Source organism: Macaca nemestrina, chromosome 5, assembly GCF_043159975.1.
Source record: "Macaca nemestrina isolate mMacNem1 chromosome 5, mMacNem.hap1, whole genome shotgun sequence".
In the NCBI taxonomy this organism is placed as follows: domain Eukaryota; kingdom Metazoa; phylum Chordata; class Mammalia; order Primates; family Cercopithecidae; genus Macaca; species Macaca nemestrina.
The window spans coordinates 10,490,143-10,512,077 of record NC_092129.1 but is presented as its reverse complement, the minus strand read 5'-3'; the positions used below and the strand labels follow the sequence as shown (position 1 = coordinate 10,512,077).

Sequence of the window (21,935 nt, the reverse complement as noted above, 5' to 3'; positions counted from 1 at the left end):
CACACGATCACACACGGCCCCAGGGTCACATACAGCCCTGAGGTCACACACAGCCCTGGGGTCACACACAGTCCTGGGGTCACACACAGCCCTACGGTCACAAACAGCCCTGGGGTTACACACAGCCCTGGGGTCACGGCCCTGGGGTCACACACAGCCCTACAGTCACACACAGCCCTGGGTCACACACAGCCCTGGGGTCACACACAGCCATGGGGTCACACACAGCCCTGGGGTCACACACAGCCCTACAGTCACACACAGCCCTGGGTCACACACAGCCCTGGGGTCACACACAGCCCTATGGTCACAAACAGCCCTGGCGTCACACACAGTCCTGGGGTGACGCACAGCCCCAGGCTCACATGCGGCCCCACAGTTACACATGGCCACACGATCACACACGGCCCCAGGGTCACATACAGCCCTGAGGTCACACATAGTCCTGGGGTCACACACAGCCCTACGGTCACACACAGCCCTGGGGTCACACACGGCCCTGGGGTCACACACGGCCCTGGGGTCACACACAACCCTACGGTCACACACTGCCCTGGGGTCACACACAGCCCTGGGGTCACACACAGCCCTACGGTCACAAAACAGCCCTGGGGTCACACACAGCCCTACGGTCACACACAGCCCTACGGTCACACACAGCCCTGGGGTCATATATATGTGGCCCCATGGTCACACACGACCCCATAGTCACACACAGCCCCACAGTCACGTGTCCTGTGGAAGTCACACGGGGGTCCCACGGTCACAGTCCTGCAGGAGCCCTTGGGACACAGCTGCTCTGGTGCCTACGTACAAAATATTTCTCCGGGTAGTCCCGGAGGTGCTGCAAACTGGTGGCAACCGTCTTGCGATCCTGCTCCCACTTGCGCGAACAGAAGACCATCTCGGTGAAGTACCACATCCAGCCGATAATTGGAACGTAGGCCAGCTCTTTCTTGGCCAGGACCTTGGAGCCCTGAAACAGAGGAAGGAGCCCAGGTGCCCATGAAGGAGACATCACAGCCACCTCCCGGGGCTGTTGGAGACTGAAGTAGAAAAAGAGGAGGGGACATTCACACCAGACGCCTCGGGCCAGTCCCAGAACACATGTTGTCGAGGCCATGGACCGTGATGCCCTCCCCACCCTTCAGCTAGAGGTCCAGGTTGTGCTCACCCTGCCAGTGTGGGGGCAGGAGGCAAGGGGACCCTGGTTCTCAGCGTGGACGGCAGGAGTCAAGAAGGCAGCAGCAAGCAGTCATGGATATTCAGGGTCCTGACAATGCTCCCACCACTATCCAGAGGGTTTCTAGGTGATCACCACCATGCACTCGCTAAGCCTGCCGTGCAGCTGTGTGACACTAATTTATGTACCTCTTTTCTACAGATCTCATTGAGTTTTGTGATATTACAAAATATAGTAATTCTTGATCGCCGAAAATGTCAAATGCTAGAAAATGTAGCATTCCTGGGCGTGAGGTTAACATCCTTCTTGAACAGTTGCTGGTCAAAGATTCATTTGAATTCGATTTTTCCGAGACAGCTCGACCTACTCCGCCGAGCTCTGCAGTTGAGGCAAACGGGAGTCTCCGCTCATAGAGCAGGCTGCGGAGCCCAGTGGGATCTCCGGGCACAGCTGGTCCGAGCTGGAAGTAAAACCCAGACCAGGAGATGTGCTCGGTGCCCTCCACACCCGCTGCCAGCATGTCCTTGAGGCTGAGACGGGGCAGAAGCACCTGCCAGAGACCCTCTTGAGGCTGACGCAGGTGCGCGAGCGAGGCCCCAACAGGTCCCCTCTGAGGATTCTCAGGGAAGTCCTGGGTCCCCAGGGCTTGGTGTGGCCCTCCCCAGCCAGGCATCCACTACATCAGACCCCTACACTGAGGAAGACCAGGGCTTCAGTGGGGTGGACAGGGCAGCGGAGACACAAAAACTGCTTTCTATCTGATGGATGTTTATCTTTTCAACTTAATTTTGGAACTGGCCAGGATGCTCCTTGATCAATGGGTCGATGACTGAGCCAGGGATGTGAGCCGTCGGAGCAGCTCTAAACCTAGGATGCGCACAGCGCGGAGAGCCCCGGCTTCAACACAGCCCTCTCTCCTCTACTCCCCATTACACCCATGCCTCTCCACAGCTCCGGCTCAGCACGGGGTCAGTAAGCCGTGTCCCCCAACCTACTGGCAGAACAAAAGAAGGTCTAAACAGCCAACTGCTCCCTACTTTAAAAACACAAGACACTTCTTCCCTCGCTTGGAGTAGAAAAGGCAGACACCTTGCAAGTTTAGCATCTCCATTTTCTGATGGAGTTGGTTTTTCACACAAGTCCAACATGCAGATTCTGTCCAAGAGAACTTAGCCATGAAATCGGACTCCAGGACCATCCCCGTGGGTGGGTGGCTGAACTCGCCGGTGCGGGTGTGAGGGCTTACTGTGTGCTGTGCCCATGATATTTGTTAAAATTATATTTACCTGAACTCATTCCAAACATGCGACAATCTGAAGGAGCTGTGAACGACGATTGGTTCTGCAGCCAGGAGGGGGCCGCAGACTAAAGCAGCAGCTGTTGGCCCTGGGAAGGTGAGTGGTCCCTTGCAGCCAATCATGGCTTCTGCCGGGGAAAAGCACTCTCAGGGGTATTTCCTGTCCACAATGCTATAGTGGGTCCTAGTGGTTGGCCTCTGATGACCTGCTGCTAAATGGAAACGATAACTTTGACGGTGATGCGGGTATCTAGACCCACAGATGGTCGGTCACCTGGGACGGGAGTCTCTATTTCCATCCCTGTTAGATCACCAAAAGCTGTTTAGATGCCCCACAGTAGATGCGTCCCGTGGGTTATGGTGTGTACCGTATCTTGTACAACACTACAGAGGAGTCAGCAAGCAGCTGCCCTCGGGACAAGCTTGCTCCTCTGCTGCTTCTGTAAGTGACGTCCTGTGGCCACACAGCCTCTTGCTCATGTGCCTCTTGTCTGCAGCTGCCTTCACGCGACACACAGGAGCGTTTTGTGACAGCCACGCTCTGATCCACAGAGCCTGAACTATTCATCCTCTGGCCCATTCCAGATAACATGTGCAAACCCCTGATTTAGAGCCACTAAGACTTGCTTTCTGTGAGTGTGTAATGGCTAGGCAATCGTTTATGGTAAAATACTAAATTTTTAAAAGATCTGGAACAAAGGTGAGTCTATAGCATGATTATAACTTTATGAAAAAAAGTAAAGCAGAGAAAAATAACAGTGGTTGTTGCTGGACAGTCATTTATAAGTGATTTTTATTTTGTTAGAGTTTCCAGTTTTTTATTATAAACGTATTTCACAGTATTCCTGTAACAATGTCATTTTTAAGAAGGGGTTGACATCAGCGTGCTTTCACCATCTGCTTTGGGAACATAACTGAGGTTCTGTCTGGGTGAGAAACAGTTTTGGCTTTTTTGTGGTTTTTTTGTTTGTTTGTTTGTTTGTTTTCTTTTTAGACGGAGTTTTGCTCTTGTCACCCAGGCTGGAGTGCAGTGGTGCAATCTTGGCTCACTGCAACCTCAGCCTCCCGGGTTCAAGTGATTCTCCTGTCTCAGCTTCCTGAGTAGCTGGTATTACAGGTGCCTGCCACCACACGTGGCTAATTTCAGTATTTTTTGTAGAGATGGGGTTTTACCATGTTGGCCAGGCTAGTCTCTAACTCCTGACCTCAGGTGATCCGCCTGCCTCGGCCTCCTAAAGTGCTGGGATGACAGGTGTTTTTGATGATCAAAAGGAACAGAAGAGAAATACCTTTCTTTATACTGACTTAATCCATCTTTCAGCCTTAAAATTTTGAATGTTATCAATATGCCTAGTTTTGATGTTAATTATGTTTGGTAAGAAACATGTTAAAATATTAAGGTAGAAGCTTTTATGTCTTCAGACTGAAGAAATGTCACTCAATACCCTTTCCCTGACAGGGCTGCATAAACGAAAAGCTCTGCGATGAGACAGTCCTGTTTCTAACCAGGCTCTACCATGACCCGGCTGTGTGACTGTGCTCAAGACACCCAACCTTCCTGAGCTCCTGTTTCCCCTCTGTGTGAAGAGGAAGACAACACATATCCCCTGGTGTCCCTGTAAAGACTGAATGATGTATGGAAACATCTACAAAAGCACAGAGTTCAGACTCTGAACTCTGACATGGGCGTTGAATAACTCGTACCTATTATATTCATCACAGAGCAAGCAGTGTCTGAACACCTCCTTATTCAACCCATTTTCTAAGCCATGCTGTAGCGTCACAGTAACAACAATAGATTACATTTATTTCAGCGCAACTGAAGAGTCCCCGTGCACAGAGAGTTGCCCAAGTTAACTCACTTATGACAAACAGACTAGAAACTACTATTAAGACATACAGACAGTTCCCCAGGCAAAAGGTGCAATAGGCTAAAACTGTCATGGCTTTCCCAGGCCACTCAGAGGCTTCCATGTGTGATGCCAACAGCTTTCAGAGAGAGTGTACAAGAACATATACCAATTTCACCAATGCTGGATTTATTTCGGAGGCCCACCTGAAAGGATTTACTGATGAGTTAGATTTATCAATAGATCTGTCTAGATACAAGCACATTTGGACAATCTAAAATTTTCAGATGGAGTAACCCACTATGGAGAGAGACAGTGAAAAGGAGAATTGTCTTAGGGTAGCTGCTTGGGGCTAATCTACTTGGCCCATCCTGAAGACCCTCACAGCTCGGGGACGCAGCCAGCCCCAGGACCTGGTCTGCAACTCTGGCAAGTGGGCCAGCCCTTGCAGAGACCCTGGGCATTGGGAAGAGCTGATGCAGAGAGGGCCTGAGACCCGGTACTCCGACCCTGACTTTCAGAAGCTCCACAGCCTCTGGGGTGAAAAGGGATCGGAATGAGGCCATTCTAGTTAGGGTTTTCTCCAAAATGGCTATTCACCAAGGCTTCAATGAAGATTCCAAACCCCGGTGCTGCATGCAGTATGGCTGGGAGCAGCAGGGTGTCCTGCTCCTGCATGGCCTCCACCCCCACTAACACCAGCAAGGAACCCCTCAGGGGCTGAGGCTCTGTGGCCAGCTTTGTTTGCAAACGTCCAGTCATTGCTGAAGGTTTCCCAGTAGGGTTACCAGTTAGTCAAATGAGCCAACGTCATTTATTTCTACTAAATATATAAACTGAGGTCTCTTAAGTGGAACTTGGAAAACAGGTGAGATGTTCCTTAACAATAAAGCAGGCTCAACAGCCTGCCTTTGAGTCCTTTAACTGTTTTCTTGACTACCTGCTGGAGACACTGTAGCAAATGTTTCAGTTCCCTGGAGCCCCAGACAAGCCATCCAGCCCTATCGCTCCAGAGTCCTCCTGAGTCCCACATAGCACAGCCTCCATTCTAATGTATGGGGTGTAAGCTCATCGAATTGGAATCTTCAACCCGAGGCTGCTCTGTCTGTGCAAAGGTATTGATTAAGAAGCTCCCTATGCCAGGCACTCTGCAGGTGCTGAGAACACAATGCTGGTTAGGATTACCTTGGCCTTGAGGTGCCCACAGTCTAGAGGGAAGGGAGAAGCAGAAAGTTTCAGTTTCTGTGTTCCATTTCTGCCACTAAACTCTGCCAGTAAGTTGCTGTACAGACCCCTTCTGACAAGAAAGGTGTGCGCAAGAGAGGATGGTGTGGGCCTGGAATCTCCGAAACCTGCCCCAAGTTACAACAAAATGCAGAAAAGACTGGAGCTCAAAATAATGAACCAGTTTCTGTGCACGCATGCATGTATGTGTGTATGTTCATCAAAAGGTGAGAGACTCCATTTTTTTTTTTTTTTTTGAGACGAAGTTTCACTCTTGTTGCCCAGGCTGGAGTACAATGGCGCGATCTCAGCTCACTACAATCTCTGCCTCCTTCAAGCGATTCTCCTGCCTCAGCCTCCCAAGTGGCTGGGATTACAGGCGGCCGCCACCATGCCTGACTTGGTTAATTTTTTGTATTTTCAGTAGAGCCACGGGGTTTCACCATGTTGGCTAGTCTGCCCTTGAACTCCTGACCTTCAGGTGATCCACCCACCTCGGCCTCCCAAAGTGCTGAGATTACAGGTGTGAGCCACCATACCTAGCCTTTTTTTTTTTTTTTTTTTTTTTTTTTTCTGAGATGGAGTCTTGCTTTGTTGCCCAGGCTGGAGTGCAGTGGTGCAATCTCAGCTCACTGCAACCTCCACCTTCCAGCTTCAAGCAATTCTCCCGCCTCAGCCTCTGGAGTAGCTGGGATTACAGGCGCCTACCACCACACCCAGCTAATTTTTTTGTTTGTTTGTTTTGTATTTTTAGTAGAGACAAGGTTTCATCATGTTGGCCAGGCTGGTCTCGAACTCCTGACCTCATGTGATCCACCCACCTTGGCCTCCCAAAGTACTGGGATTACAGACTCCATTCTTGCCAACTGCGGTAGCACAAGTGTGCCTGGACTTGCTCACACTGCATTCCTTTCTCTTGCTTTCTGCCTTCTCTGATGCTGAGAGGAAAATGGTGTAGACCTTACACTGCCAGAAAATTCTCAAGAGAGTCTCAAAACAAAATGAACGCTGTTCCACAATTAGTCACAGCCACAGGGGAAATGCATACAGCAAACACGAAATGAAAGCACTCTCTAAGAATTCACCTCAGGCTGGAATTAGACACTTATCCTCTATCCACGTGGGGCAGAGTACGTGGGGCTCTTGCACTCCTGATTGGCCTCCTCCAGCTAACCTCACCCCGTTTACCAGGCCCCAAACTATTCTGGGTTTGACAGGTATGCAGATGTGCAGAGAGAAGAGCACCATTCGGAGGACGAACATGGAGGCTTGAACCAGCAGGATACCGATCACTCCTGGCTCTGCTTTGAGGGGCCACGGTCACGGCTGTCAGGACACAAAGATGGGAGAGGAGCTCCCTGCACAAAGCCCTTGTCCACCCTGTCTGGACACAGGTCCTCATGGCCCCTTCCCAGTTTCTCTTCTGAACGGGTAGCCCAGCCCTTGTGGGTTGGCGTTAGCCCTGCAGATGGGAAGACAGAGCAGAAGCAGTACGGGGCAGGTGGGAAACAGGATGTCCCCAGGACAGAACGTAATAGGTGCGACTGGCCTTGCCCAGCACTCTGTAGCCAATAGGTGCTTGCTGAACAGTTGCAGGAAGCACAGGTGGACGGGGCATCAGAGGGCACTACGCGCACAGCAGGCGGGAGTGAGAAAGGGGGCAGTTCATGGGATGATACTGAGTCGGTGTACAGCAGATAGCACAGGCTGTGACCGTTTACTGAGGCTGCGCACAGAGGAGGAAGAAGCCCCGTGCTTTAAGCAACCCTGGCTTTATGATTGGTGGGATCAGACTCTGGCTTGTTAAAGACACTGCCAGAGGATCCTGGTCAACAAAGACGACGACCCCGGTGCGTCCATTGTGGGACTGGACTTTTACAGGCGAGCATGCGCTACCACCTCCAGGATGGTAGTCGGTATGAACCCACGGTGCAGCCACAGTCCCGTGAGCTGCCCACTACTTGCCCTGGCCAGTGGTTCACCTGGCTACCTCGGTCATCACCATTACCGGGTTCCTCATCCATGTGATTCCAGATCCCAGCACACCTGCCAAACCAGTGAATGGTAAGAGGCAGAGGGTGGCATCCCTGCCCACTCCTGCTGCCTGCACAGCTGAGGATGAACTCGCATGATGGCGCGAAGCAGAGGGCATCTGCCATACACTCAGGTGATGCCAGCGGTGAGGAGGGTGAAGACCACCCTACAGAGCTGACAAAACCATGGTGGTGGGCGTATCTGCCGAAAACACTCCTCCATGTGTGGAAACTTCTAACTTCTCTTCAGCCAAAGGGCACTTGAGAAGCGCACGTGTGAAGAAGCTGGGGTAAAGGCGGGTGAAACAATGCTGTGCTGCATGAACATGGTCTCCTGGAGAAACCACACACAATCAGCACTCGCTGGACACGGATTTTGAAGGTATATCAACTGCTATCGTTGTCATCATCGAAAATCCTTCTGTTTAAAGAGGCAGTACAGGGCTTCATGGGCACCCTCACACGCAGGCCCTCTGCCTAGGAGGGATAATGCCACTCTCCCCCTCTCACCTTTCTCTGTGCAAAGAAATGCAATGCTGCTATTTTTCATTTGTTTTACTTATTGATTTATGTTTATAGAGACGGGGATCTCACTATGCTGCCCAGACTGGTCTCGAACTTCTGGCTTCAAGCCATCCTCCCATCTTGGCCTTCCAAACCACTGGAATTACAGGCGTGGGCCACTGTGCCAGGCCAGAAATGCAACATTTCGATCTGTGTTCAGGCCCAGCTGTATTACGTTTACTAAGAGGGCAAGGGAAGGTCTCAGACCAAACGTCATGTCACCGTGGGGTGGGCAGCCGCCGAGGGGCCCTGTGATCCTGGCCTCCTGGCATCCACGCCCCTGTGCCCCCCACCCCACATCCCTGAGGCATGGGCTGTGCTTACTGATCCACTTCCAACAAACAGTCTGGATAGAAGGGACGGGAGGTCTCTCCCGGGCCCCGGTTACAGAAGCTTCGTGGCTCCTGCCCGGGTGCCCACTCACTCTCTCTTGCATGGCTCACCCTCAGGGGTGCAGTTGCCATATTCCGGGAAGCCCTGTGTTTTAAAACAAGCCTGTGTGGCGAGGGATGGAGGCCGGGCAAATCCGTGAGCAAGCTTGGAGGCAGATCACACACAGGACCCTCCTGAGAGGCGCTGCCAGGTCCCCCGCTCAGCTGCACCTGGATTCCCGACCACACAGGCAGGGGATCTTTACGACACGCTTGTTGTTTTAAGGCGCTATGTTTTGGGTCTCGTCACGCTGCCATGGATAACTAACCCACATGGCTTCTTTAAGCATCTGAAGACAAATATCCCAGTTGGCCCGGCAGATAAATGTTGCTAATATAATAATAGCTACCACTCATGGCGTGCTTGCCAGGGCCTGGCGCTGCCCGGAGACTGAACGATCATGCTCTTATGTAACTAGCCGGGGCCTGCTAAGGGAAAACAATAAGCAAACGGGGACGTGAAGCCTCAGGAACCTGACCTGCGCTTGCACACCACGGTTTGTCGGGCACCTTAGTGACCTGTGCCCCAGCTGACCGCGTGTCACTCTCACCTCCAGCGGGGAAAGGTTCAGCGTGTGACTCCAAGATCAGACAAAGCCTTCGGAGCCCTGGCACACGCCAGGAAGCGCCGGCTCCCAGGAGAACCAGAGCCTCTGGGGACAGGCACTGCAGTGAGCAGTGGCCACACGGGATCTTGAGTACATTTAAAAGGTTGAAAGCCTCTTTGTTAAAAAGACAATTCCGTTACTTTCCCCCAAAAGACCAATTTTACATTTAAAAATGCCACTTTCACGAATTTCTGCAAATTTCATTGACTTCAATTTAAACTCATTTCCTCTTGGGCTGTGATAGGTGAGGATGAAATATGCCTGGTCAGGAACCTTCTTCTGTTCCTTTCTTCTTTAAAAAGCAAATTCCACAGACTCCAGAAGGATCTCAACATCATGTGTTATTTAAGAGAAAACAGAGAGATGAATGAGGTTTTTCTTTTTTTTTCTGAAGGTCATTGAAGATAAAAGATGCTGCTGAACAATGAATATAAGGCAATGCTGTTCCTTACCCCTTCCAGGGTGGCAGAGATGAGAATCAGCCATCTCAGCCACCATCACGTGTCCACCTGGGCCACAGCTCTCCAGTAGCTGGCAAAGCTGTTCCCTGTGATGTGGGGAGCGGGTTCCCTGAGAGGGTACAGGCTGGCAGCTCCCATCCGCCCTGGCCAGCGCCTGCCATGTGCCTGCCCCACTCTGTCCTCTCCCGGTGCCTGCTCTGTGTAGCACCTTGCTTTGTGAGAATGTGGACAGCAACGGCACTGGCTGTTTCTGTGGTGTCTGGAGAAGAGAGGCCTCAGGGCTTAAGGAAGCATTTTAGCAAGAATCCAGAAACCCCAAGGCCCCCACTGAGCAAGGCTCCCAAACTTCCAGTGAGAACAGAAGAGGCACTGCCCTGGCCCCAGGCTCCCAGACCTGCCTATTTCACCTGTAAGTGGAGTCCCCAAAGCCTCTAATCCTAAGCATAGTTTCCACCATCAGTGGCAGGGCGCAGACCCCCTGACACACAGCATTAGTTGTTTGGGTGTTGATAGTAATGAGTGAAGTCCTATAAATACAGTATCTTATAAAAACAGTATCACTGACGAAATCAAGGGTGGAGAGGTGTGGTCCCTAGGCTGCAGGTAGGATGGGTGCGCTGTTAACTTGCTTCTTTCCGGCATCAGCGCTCCCACCCTTATGCTCAGAGTTGTAAAGTGATCACGGATTCAGAAGCCTTCGGGAGTAAAACCCTAAATGGTGCTGAGATTAAATTCTCACTCCACGAAAGTCTCCTCCTGTCTCTGGGCTATGTCCCCTCTCTGGGCCTGGGTCCCTCCCTGCATGGGTTGCGGGGCTCACCTTCTCCCTCATCTGTGCCTGTCCCCGTGCCTGCTAGTGCTGGGCACCTGGGTGCTGCTCCAGCATCTCTGCGCATGGCCCTGCTCTGCCAGCTCCTGCAACGCCATCCCCAACCCCAGGAAGGTGCGGGTGACTCGCACCTCTCAGAATGAGGCCTTCGCACATCACAAGCCAGGAAGGTGTTAGAAACCTGGTCCTGACTGCAGCTGGCCTCGGTCATTTTAGGATGGTCAGGGCCCTGTTTCTGGAGCAGGTCTTGGGCCCCAGGGCCCCTGCTTTTGTGCCCCCAACATCTTCCAGGGGAAAGAGCAGAAGCTTTGAAAGCAGACGTAGGAGCTATTGTCCTCGGGCAAATCACTCAGCCAAACTGGGGCTCTGGGGATTTATTTACAAAATGTGGATAATAATATCCTAAGAATTAGAAATTACAGAAATAAAGTGAACAGCACACGGAGTGAGCTCGTGGGCATAACACCACCAAGGGGCAAGCAGGGATTGGAAAGCACCCCCAAGTTCAACAGGCTTTCTGTTCTACCTCAGAGACTCCTGGTCCACGAATTATGACTGTTTCCCCATTCTAAGCATGAACACTACCAGAAGGTTTTCAAAGCCTGGAAAATCACCAGCTGCCTCTAAACTACAGTTTGAATTCCAGGAGACGCTGGCACCTCAGAAAGCCTAGCTGTAAAGGTGGTAAGACAAGTGACCTGACAGCCAAGACACACCGGCACCCCATACCCTTCCTCCTGGGCAGGAGATGAACCCTGCCATTCACCCTTGGGATCCATGACAGGGTTAGGACCATGACATTCTAAGGGGTGATCTCTCATCAGAGAGAATAAATCCACAAAGCTGTAACTCAGATCTCTGCCCAAGTTCTCCACATCAGAGAATGGTAGTTACTAGAATGTTTGTTCTTGTTCGTAGAAATATATTTGCGCACGCGCGTGCGCGCGCGCGCGCACACACACACACACACACACACACACGTGTACACACAAGCAGATATCAAGTTAGCCCTGGGAGAATAAATAGGAAAACAAAAGGAGAAACAGTGGGCAGGAGGCTCTCTTCATCTGCCTCCAGGAACCAGACCCACTGAACCTTCTAGTCCCCTATGTCCTCCATGGCCTCATGGCCCCTATCTCGAATCTTCTATATTCTAAACACCACGATTTTGTCTTCAGGGGATACCAAAAAACAAGGTGATTTCAGCAGTCCCCTTATCTATCTACAGGGCATTGTTCCCAGGTGCAAAACCTCATCTCCAAGTTCTGGATCAAACTCTTAGGACTTCTCCTGGCCCCTGACCAATGGACACTGTGATTCCTACTGGAATAGCTGAGTGCCGCAGATGGCTTTGATACAGCTACGTGACACAGGTTCAACCGCTACATGCTGCAGTGTGTTACAGATGACAAAAGCCAACTGAAGAGATCCTGTTCCAAAGGCATGCAAGCTACGTGCAAGAAGTCAAACTAGTCGGGGAAAAAACCAGAATTTCAGAAAAATTCTGAATTTTGCAGTTCACTCTCTCACTTAGGGACTCAAAATTCTTAAGCCTTCAAGGATCAAAATGCAGAGGTGATGTCTGCCTCTTAGCCAAGGAGGCAGCAGAGCGTGGAATGAAGAAATATGGATGGGAGTGAAATCCAAATCTAATTACAGTTGTGTGGCTCTGAGCCGAATATTAAGCTCTATATGACTTAGCTTTTAAAAAATGGAGTGTGGCACATCATCTATTCATGTTGCTGTAAGGATTAAATAAATGAATCGCATGTAAAATGGCTGGCAGGTAGCAATTGTCAAGTACCTCCTATGATTGCCCATAAGAAGCTGTTAAGCCTGACTCCAAGCCAGAATAAAAAGCAGTTTATTAGGACCATTTCATCAAGTAGAAACTCTGCTGATTCTTCTGCAAGTTCTGAACCACCAGGAGCAAAAGGACAAGTGGTGGGGCGGAACCAGAGAAATGTGTGAAGCAGGGACGAATGTACTTCCGACTTACCCCTAAGAGCCCAAAGCGTTCGGACAGGCTCCAGCCACAGAGAAAGTCAATTTCAAACTTGTGGTTGAGAACCACGATGGCATTTTCCTTCCCATACTTGGGGTAGGCGCGCGGGTCCGTGAAGATGGTGCATTCCGTGCCCGACCACCACTCCAGCAGCATCACCAGCTCTGGAACAAACCACAACAGACAGACGTTTACTACACACAGCCTTGTCCTGGGAGCCCTACTGAAAGCAGGGCTCTGCCCTCCCAGCTAGGGGAGAAAGCAACTTCTAGGGGCAAAGTTCTGCATCATTGCAGCATAGACCTTGGTCCTTGAAAGGGTTCAGAGTGGAAGGAAAAACGAGAAAGACTTCACAACATTCTCCAGGGAAGAAGAGGAGGATGCCTGGAGAAGGTAAATGACTTACATTCCTTGATTAAGTACCTTGGGGGAAAATACATCAGAAAGCCAGAATCCGTCAAGAATTCATGCCCTTGTGTTTACAGAACTCTGAAAGGCAGCGTGAGATGAGGCACAGAATTCTTAATATGCTGGAAAATCACTAATTGGGATACTTATAAACTCCATCAAAGAATATTAAATACCCAACTTTCCTCTCCCATTTCTGACACTTGAGGGCAGGGAAAGAATGGAGAACGGTAGATCCAGCCGCAGGAGCCCAGCACCTGCAGGGCAGAGGGAGTGAGAGTCAGCCCACCACAGGTCTGAAGAGAACTGTCAAAATAGTCTTTGTAGGGGCTTGTGTAAAGAAACAGATTCTGTTTTCAGGCAATGACGACCACTTGCAGCTTCTTCTTCAGTGATGCCTCCCATCCCGGGGACCTATTCTCAATCTGGCAGGCTCAGGAAAAGCCATCCATGGTAGAAATTTTCCAGAAAAACAGCTGAATGTGAGTGACAGACTTCAAAATGGGCTCTTACAGTTGATGGTGTTCAGTAGGGGGTGGGCGCCTGCGTGCTCTGCGAGGGTTGTGCCTCCTCCCTGTTTTTTTTATTTTTATTTTTTGAGACGGGGTCTTGCCCTAGGCTGGAGTGTAGTAGTGTGATCACGGCTCACTGCAGCCTCAGCCTCCCAGGCTCAAGTGATCCTCCTACCTCAGCCTCCTGAGTAGCTGGGACTACAGGTGTGCTCCACCAGGCCCAGCTGATTTTTTTTTTTTTGTACTTTTTGTAGAGATGCAGTTTTGCCATGCTGCCTACTGGGTAGACTCCTGGGTTCAAGCAATGGGTTCAAGCAATCCTCCCACCTCAGCCTCCCAAAGTGCTGGGATTACAGGCGTGAGCCACCGTACTGGGCCATGTGCCCCCCTTTTTAAATCACCAGTTAGTGAAACATACATGCAGCAGAGGACCCATTCCCTCCCCACCCCATCCTCACCCTACAGGCAGGTGCATTTGGCCTTGACTCCAACGGTAAGCCTAGTATCGTAGCTCAAGTGGCTGTCATCGGAAACTTTTCTCCTCCAGGTTGGAGGCTGGAGGCTTGATGTGGAACACCAGAGCCCTCTAGAAGGCATCACAGTCCAGTTTTTATGCAGTGAGCACTGTGGGACTTTGGACAAATTAACCTCATAACACCACAGTGTCTTAACCTTTGGAATGGGGTTGCCCCAAAGCGTTTTGTGAGCATAAAGTGCATAACACATAGTGTGTGCTCAGTGTAGAGCACATTGTAAGTTCCCAGCAAACTGAAGCTATCAGTCTCCTTAAAAATGAATAAAACTACTCCCCTTCCTTCTCCAGAAGTGAACAATAAAAAGTGTCTACCTATTTCTAGGAACTGAGAAAATATCAAGCTCTCATTCAGTTGTTCCACCAGGCCACGGCATTGGTGGAACCAGAAGCACAAGTCAAGGAACAGTGACGCGTCCCGGGAGTCGGTTGTGGCGGCAGGAGTGGGGAGGGGGAGCTAGGGTAACAATATGCAGCCTGGCAGGGCAGCCTGACAAAGGGATGGAGGGACAATTTGTTACCATGGGGTACAAAGATGGCTGTAGCGCTGGGCTGAGTTTTTCTAAGTGCAAGGATGGGAAGGATCAATCTATTCCATTACTGGCCAAGGAACACAGACAAGTGCCAAAGCACAACTCCACAGGGAGTCAGGGAGACAAAGCTGATGCTTCCAAGAGACTCCCATTTCCTACGTGTCACAGGCCAAATGCCTCTCTGTGGGACTCCTTCCTGCCAAGGCCACTCTCACCGCCCCCTACCCCACTCACATGTTCCCCAGCACCCTCCACAGCCCTACCACAGCTGTAACTACAGCATGAGGCTACCTCCCCTACTACAGAGCACAGGCACCACGAGACAGCAACTGTACTGTTTGGTCCGCCCTGACCTTAGCCTCAACTCCAAGACTCAGCAAGTGCCTGGCACATGGATGCTTTCGACAAATGCCGCGTGATTACCTAATGCGCGCAAGCACTCTGTGAGGTTCAGGAGATGACCAAACATTCAGATCAGATCCTGGCCCCCCTCCAGCTTACTGTCCAGGGAAAAGACAGCTACACAACCGCAAAACAACGTGACAGGGAAAGGAGAAAGGCCTGCTAATAGGATGGCTGCTGAATATTGTCCTCATGGATTTGGGAGGCAGACACATCCAGGCTCCGACCCTGGTGGAGCCACTTACTACCCGTGAGACTTCAGGCAGGCTTCTCAGCGTCCCCCTTCTCTGTAAAATAGGGACAGGTAAACGCCGTTAGAGAAGCTGTGGATATTAAATAAAAGCATGAACTCAAGGCACCTAGCACAACACTGGGCATAGTAGGCAATCCATAAATGGATAGCTTTGTAATTACTATTATATGCATGATAATTTTATCACACACAAAGGCTCTGTGACCACTGAAGGGGAGAGGAAGGGTGGGGAAGAGACAGAGGCAGATGGAGAGAAACCCAGAGTAAGAGCATCGCAGAGACTTTTGGGTTCCCAGAGTAAAGAGTTATGATTTATGATTTCATTCTAAAGGCAATATAAAAACCACTGGAGCACACACACCAACATCCAATTTAAATAGACACACACCAACATCCAATTTGCATTTGAAAAAAAAAATCACTCTGACTGAAACAGGAACAGACTGGAACAGGGAGGCCAGCTAGGGGGGTGACTACATCAGCACAGTGAGAGGGGATAGTGCTGGGACCAGGTGGGGGAAGACTAAATTTCCCACTCATCTCAGTAGGCTGTTCACTAGACAACTAAACTCTGAACCTCATTGGATAGAAGAGTTTTATTCCCCTTCTTTCTTTTTTCCTTTTTTTTGAGCTGGTGTGTCACTCTGTCACCCAGGCTTGAGTGCAGTGGCCCAATCATACACAGCTCACCGCAGCCTCAACCTCCTGGGCTCAAGCAATCCTTCCACCTTGGCCTCCCAAAGTGCTGGGATTACAGGCATGAGCCACCACACCTGGCCCACGTATTTTTTTTTTTTTAATCAAATGATTTCACTTTTTTTTTTTAATTCACAGAAACACATTTATACAGTCACATTGTAAAATGATTCAAACCACCCAGAAGGATGTACAAGAAAATATAAAATTCCTCTAAATAGCTTTGGGATGTGTTGATTAAGCTGGCCTGGACTACATTTCCCAGACTTCCCTTTCTTGGATATTTCTGGTTAGGGGCCACCACAAGAGACACTCTTGGGAGGTTTGGAAGGTGGAAAGGAAATAGCACCGTTCTGTAGGTCATGCATGTTTTTACTGATCTGCTGATTCATGTCTTCAGTGCAAAGCAGCAGCTAGGCCTGCTACTTCTCCTCCTTCCCCTGGATCCCCCACCAGCTTCTCTGAATCCCAGGCCAGGTGCTTGTGTTTTGCTCTGTGATGAAGATCCCAGCTTCTTCAGGACATCCACACCATCAACGCCAGATGCAAAAGAACTGATGCAAGTTTTAGCCCATTCTCATGGGGCTCCGCTCGTGCTTGGTGTTCCAACATCTTGATCTCTCCCACTTTCTATCCATCGCCCCTTCCTGACTGCCTGCCCTGTGGACTGCAAGCTCCAGTACCACATGCAGATAAAACTGCCCTACAGAGACTGCTAAACAAGCCCCTACAGCTGAATAAGGCCAGTGAGATGATGTCCACATTATCTCCCAGTGGTTTTGCTTCTCTTATTGAACCCTGACTGAGAGACGCTTCCTCTTTACCTCCCCGCCCTCCCTCCCTTCTCCAAAGTTAACCATTATGAACAGTTTGGAAAATAGTCTTATAGTTTTTTTTTCCCTAGGCATTTATACACATGTGCGTGCATGTGCGCGCGCACACACACACATACTCAAAAAAGCTTTGCCTTTAGTTGAATGGCTTACCAGCTGATGTTTTAGTTGGATGTTCTTATGTAAATATACTGCATAAAACTTACAAATATCTCCATGAATTTGGGTTTCATTTCCTCTCCTGTGCGGTTGCTTTCAATGCCATCAGCCAGAGCGTTGTCTCTACAGCCACACAACCAGCTCCACCTGGCAGCCGCTTCTCGTGCTGAAGAGCCCTACAGGAACTGCTTCCATTTGAGGTGGGAGGTCTGTCACTCAAATTAGACGCCTCTTTTTACCATCATGCATCAAATGCCGGGGCTTTCTAACTGCTCAGGGCTCAGGGCATGCAGCATTTCAAGCACGTTCAGCCTGTCCTTCCACTTTCACCATCAGTTCAGTGGCTGCGGATCTTGGAATTCTCTGCCTCGTTCTCTTTGCACAAGATTCTGTCCCTGTACGCTCACTCCATGGAAAGGGCAGTGTCACTTTCTTTTTTTTTGTTTGTTTGTTTTTTTTTTGAGATGGAGTCTCGCTCTGTTGCCCAGGCTAGAGTGTAGTGGCCAGATCTTGGCTCACTGCAAGCTCTGCCTCCCGGGTTTACGCCATTCTCCTGCCTCAGCCTCCCGAGTAGCTGGGACTACAGGTGCCCGCCACCTCGCCCGGCTAGTTTTTTTGTATTTTTTAGTAGAGACGGGGTTTCACCGTGTTAGCCCAGATGGTCTTGATCTCCTGACCTCATGATCCGCTCATCTCGGCCTCCCAAAGTGCTGGGATTATAGGCTTGAGCCACCGCGCCCAGCCAGTGTCACTTTCTTTCAAAGGACATATTATTTAGAACCTCCAATTTAACTTGGAAAGTTACCAATGGGCACCTGGGCAATCCATCCTGACCAGGAGCTATGAGCAGGTGCTACACAGCAGAGAGGACTGTAAGAAAGCAGGACTTTCTGTTGTTTAGTTAAAGGAAAATGACTTATTGAGAGCTTCAGGTTGCAATCCTGTAACTAGCGTTACAAAGCCAGAAGCTCTACCAGGGCAAATCTAAGAGAAGCAAAGATATTTGCTCTTTGTCTTAGTCCATTTTATGCTGCTGTAACAGGATAGTTGAGACTGGGTAATTTATAAAGAACAGAGATTTATTTCTTATAGTTCTGGAGGCTGGGAAGTCCAAGGTCAAGAGGGCTGCATCTGGCATGGTCCTTCTTGCTGTGTCATCCCATAGGGGAAGGCAGAAGGCAGAAGGGCAAGCAAGCATGTACTCAAGTGAGAGAAATAAGGGAAAGGAACTGAACTCATCCTCTTAGCAGGAACTCACTCTCTGAATAACTGACCCACTCCCGCAATAACGGCATTAACAAGGGCAAAGCCCTCATGACCTAATCACCTCTTAAACGCCCCTCATCTCAACACTGTTTCATTGGGAATTAAGTTTCTGGCTGGGCATGGTGGCTCACTCCTGTAATCCCAGCACTTTGGAAGGCCAAGGTGGGCGGATCACGAGGTCAGAAGATCGAGACTATCTTGGTTAACACAGTGAAATCCCGTCTCTATTAAAAAAAAAAAAAAAAAAAAATTAGCCGGGCGTGGTGGCGGGCGCCTTTAGTCCCAGCTACACAGGAGGCTGAGGCAGGAGAATGGCGTGAACCCGGGAGGCAGAGCTTGCAGTGAGCCAAGATCGCGCCATTGCACTCCAGCCTGGGCGACACAGCAAGACTCTGTCTCAAAAACAAAAAACAAAAAACAAACAAACAAAAAACAAAAGATTCCAACACATGAACTCTGGGGAACACATTCAGAACACAGCAACCCGAAACATTTACCTTCTTGTCTAGGCATCCAAACTAACACACATTAAAGAACCAGAAAAAGCAACCAAGGCTTTAACATAATAAGAATTGGAGCCATTTGGTAGTTAATTGAAACATAGTATATCTGGGAATGAAAACAATGCATCAAATCACAATAAAAGCAGGAGAAGAGGAAAGAGGGAAGGGCTTATGACCTCCTACAGAAAAGCCCAGAAGCTGTAAATGACATGCACTAAGAGGAACCCTCTGTGGGAGAAGCGCGAGGAGGAAGGACATGGTCAGCAGAGATCCCAGGATCTGGAGATTCTGGGTCTTGCCCTTTAGAGTGAGTGAAATGCGTGGCCCAACCACGGACACATCCACTCACGGCAGTGATCTCCACAACTGCCAAGCACAGGGGGCACTCCATCCAGGTCTGGGATACACACAGACTGTGGGACTGACTGCAGTGTGTAGAGGGCACCCCAAGGTGCACACACTGCAGGGAATCCCAGGGAGCCAGGGCCATCAAGGAAGCCTGTCCCTAGCCAGGACGGCCACCTGGGAAAGGCCAGCTGGACAGAAAGGCCACAGGACAGAAAGGGAAGCCTGCCACCTGCAGACATGCAGCCAGGGCTTCTTCAATATCTATGGCAATTTTTGAAACTTTTGTCATATTTTTATTATTTTTATTGTTTTTTATTATTATTATACTTTAAGTTCTAGGGTACATGTGCACAACATGCAGGTTTGTTACATACGTATAGATGTGCCATATTGGTGTGCTGCACCCATCAACTCATCATTTACATTAGGTATATCTCCTAACGCTATCCCTCCCCGCTCCCCACTCCCCCCACCCTATGACAGGCCCCGATGTGTGATGTTCCCCACCCTGTGTCCAAGTGATCTCATTGTTCAATTCCCACCTATGAGTGAGAACATGAGGTGTTTGGTTTTCTGTCCTTGCGACAGTTTGCTCAGAATGATGGTTTACAGCTTCATCCACACACCTACAAAGGAGATGAACTCATCCTTTTTCATGGCTGCATAGTATTCCATGGTGTATATGTGCCACATTTTCTTAATCCATTCTGTCACTGATGGACATTTGGGTTGGTTCCAAGTCTTTGCTATTGTGAATAGTGCTGCAATAAATATATGTGTGCATGTGTCTTTATAGCGGCATGATTTTTAATCCTTTGGGTATATACCCAGTAATGGGATGGCGGGGTCAAATGGTATTTCTAGTTCTAGATCCTTGAGGAATTGCCACACTGTCTTCCACAATGGTTGAACTAGTTTACAGTCCCACCAACAGTGTAAAAGTGTTCCTGTTTCTCCACATCCTCTCCAGCACCTGTTGTTTCCTGACTTTTTCATGATCGCCATTCTAACTGGTGTGAGATGGTATCTCATTGTGGTTTTGATTTGCATTTCTCTGATGGCCAGTGATGATGAGCATTTTTTCATGTGTCTATTGGCTGCATAAATGTCTTCTTTTGAGAAGTGTGTATTCATATCCTTTGCCCACTTTTTGATGTGGTGGTTTGATTTTTTCTTGTATATTTGTTTAAGTTCTTTGTAGATTCTGGATATTAGCCCTTTGTCAGATGGGTAGATTGTAAAATTTTTCTCCTATTCTGCAGGTTGCCTGTTTACTCTGATGGTAGTTTCTTTTGCTGTGCAGAAGTTCTTTAATTAGATCCCATTTGTCAATTTTGGCTTTTGTTGCCATTGCTTTTGGTGTTTTAGTCATGAAGTCCTTGCCCATGCCTATGTCCTGAATGGTATTGCCTAGGTTTTCTTCTAGGGTTTTTATGGTTTTAGGTCTAACATTTAAGTCTTTAATACATCTTGAATTAATTTTTGTATAAGGTGTAAGGAAGGGATCCAGTTTCACCTTTCTACATATGGCTAGCCAGTTTTCCCAGCACCATTTATTAAATAGGGAATCCCTTCCCCATTTCTTGTTTTTGTCAGCTTTGTCAAAGATCAGATGGTTGTAGATGTGTGGTATTATTTCTGAGGGCTCTGTTCTGTTCCATTGGTCTATATCTCTGTTTTGGTACCAGTATCATGCTGTTTTGGTTACTGTAGCCTTGTAGTATAGTTTGAAGTCAGGTAGCATGATGCCTCCAGCTTTGTTCTTTTGGCTTAGGATTGTCTTGGCAATGTGGGCTCTTTTTTGGTTCCATATGAACTTTAAAGTAGTTTTTTCCAATTCCGTGAAGAAAGTCATTGGTAGCTTGATGGGGATGGCATTGAATCTAAATTACCTTGGGCAGTATGGCCATTTTCATGGTATTGATTCTTCCGATCCATGAGCATGGAATGTTCTTCCATTTGTTTGTGTCCTCTTTTATTTCGTTGAGCAGTGGTTTGTAGTTCTCCTTGAAGAGGTCCTTCACATCCCTTGTAAGTTGGATTCCTAGGTATTTCATTCTCTTTGAAGCAATTGTTCACTCATGATTTAGGAGTTCCTTCATGATTTGGCTCTCTGTTTGTCTGTTACTGGTGTATAAGAATGCTTGTGATTTTTGCACATTGATTTTGTATCCTGAGACTTTGCTGAAGTTGTTTATTAGCTTAAGGAGGTTTCGGGCTGAGATGATGGGGTTTTCTAAATATACAATCATGTCATCTGCAAACAGGGACAATGTGACTTCTTCTTTTCCTAACTGAATATGCTTTATTTCTTTCTCTTGCCTGATTGCCCTGGCCAGAACTTCCAACACTATCTTGAATAGGAGTGGTGAGAGACGGCATCCTTGTCTTGTGCCAGTTTTCAAAGGGAATGCTTCCAGTTTTTGCCCATTCAGTATGATATTGGCTGTGGGTTTGTCATAAATAAATAACTCTTATTAGTTTGATATACATCCCATCAATACCTAGTTTATTGAGAGTTTTTAGCATGAAGGGCTGTTGACTTTTGTCGAAGGCCTTTTCTGCATCTATTGAGATGATCATGTGGTTTTTGTCTTTGGTTCTGTTTATATGCTGGATTACATTTATTGATTTGAACATGTTGAACCAGTCTTGCATCCCAGGGATGAAGCCAACTTGATCGTGGTGGATAAGCTTTTTGATTGCTGCTGGATTTGGTTTGCCAGTATTTTATTTAGGATTTTTGCATTGATATTCAAGGATACTGGTCTAAAATTCTCTTTTTTTGTTTTGTCTCTGCCAGGCTTTGGTATCACGGTGATGCTGGCCACATAAAATGAGTTAGGGAGGATTCTCTCTTTTTCTATTTATTGTAATAGTTTCAGAAGGAATGGTACCAGCTCCTCTTTGTACCTCTGGTAGAATTCGGCTATGAATCTGTCTGGTCCTGGACTTTTTTTGGTTGGTAGACCATTAATTATTGCCTCAATTTCAGAGCCTGTTAT

The 21,935-nt window shown here is 48.7% G+C and overlaps 1 protein-coding gene and 1 pseudogene across 3 annotated transcripts in view; both read right to left on the bottom strand.

Moving 5' to 3' along the window:
* LOC105487511 (1-acylglycerol-3-phosphate O-acyltransferase 4) overlaps nucleotides 1–21,935 on the bottom strand; it is a 145,524-nt gene that overhangs the window by 23,955 nt on the left and 99,634 nt on the right. For all 3 annotated transcript variants that reach the window (XM_071095942.1, XM_011750973.2, XM_071095943.1), the window contains 2 exons: nucleotides 12,480–12,649; nucleotides 815–976 (listed from right to left, as the gene is read on the bottom strand). In XM_071095942.1, coding sequence (XP_070952043.1) covers nucleotides 815–976; nucleotides 12,480–12,649 — 332 coding nt within the window. The remainder of the gene's footprint in view (nucleotides 1–814; nucleotides 977–12,479; nucleotides 12,650–21,935) is intronic.
* On the bottom strand, nucleotides 6,295–12,473 carry LOC139363060 (putative uncharacterized protein encoded by AGPAT4-IT1; annotated as a pseudogene).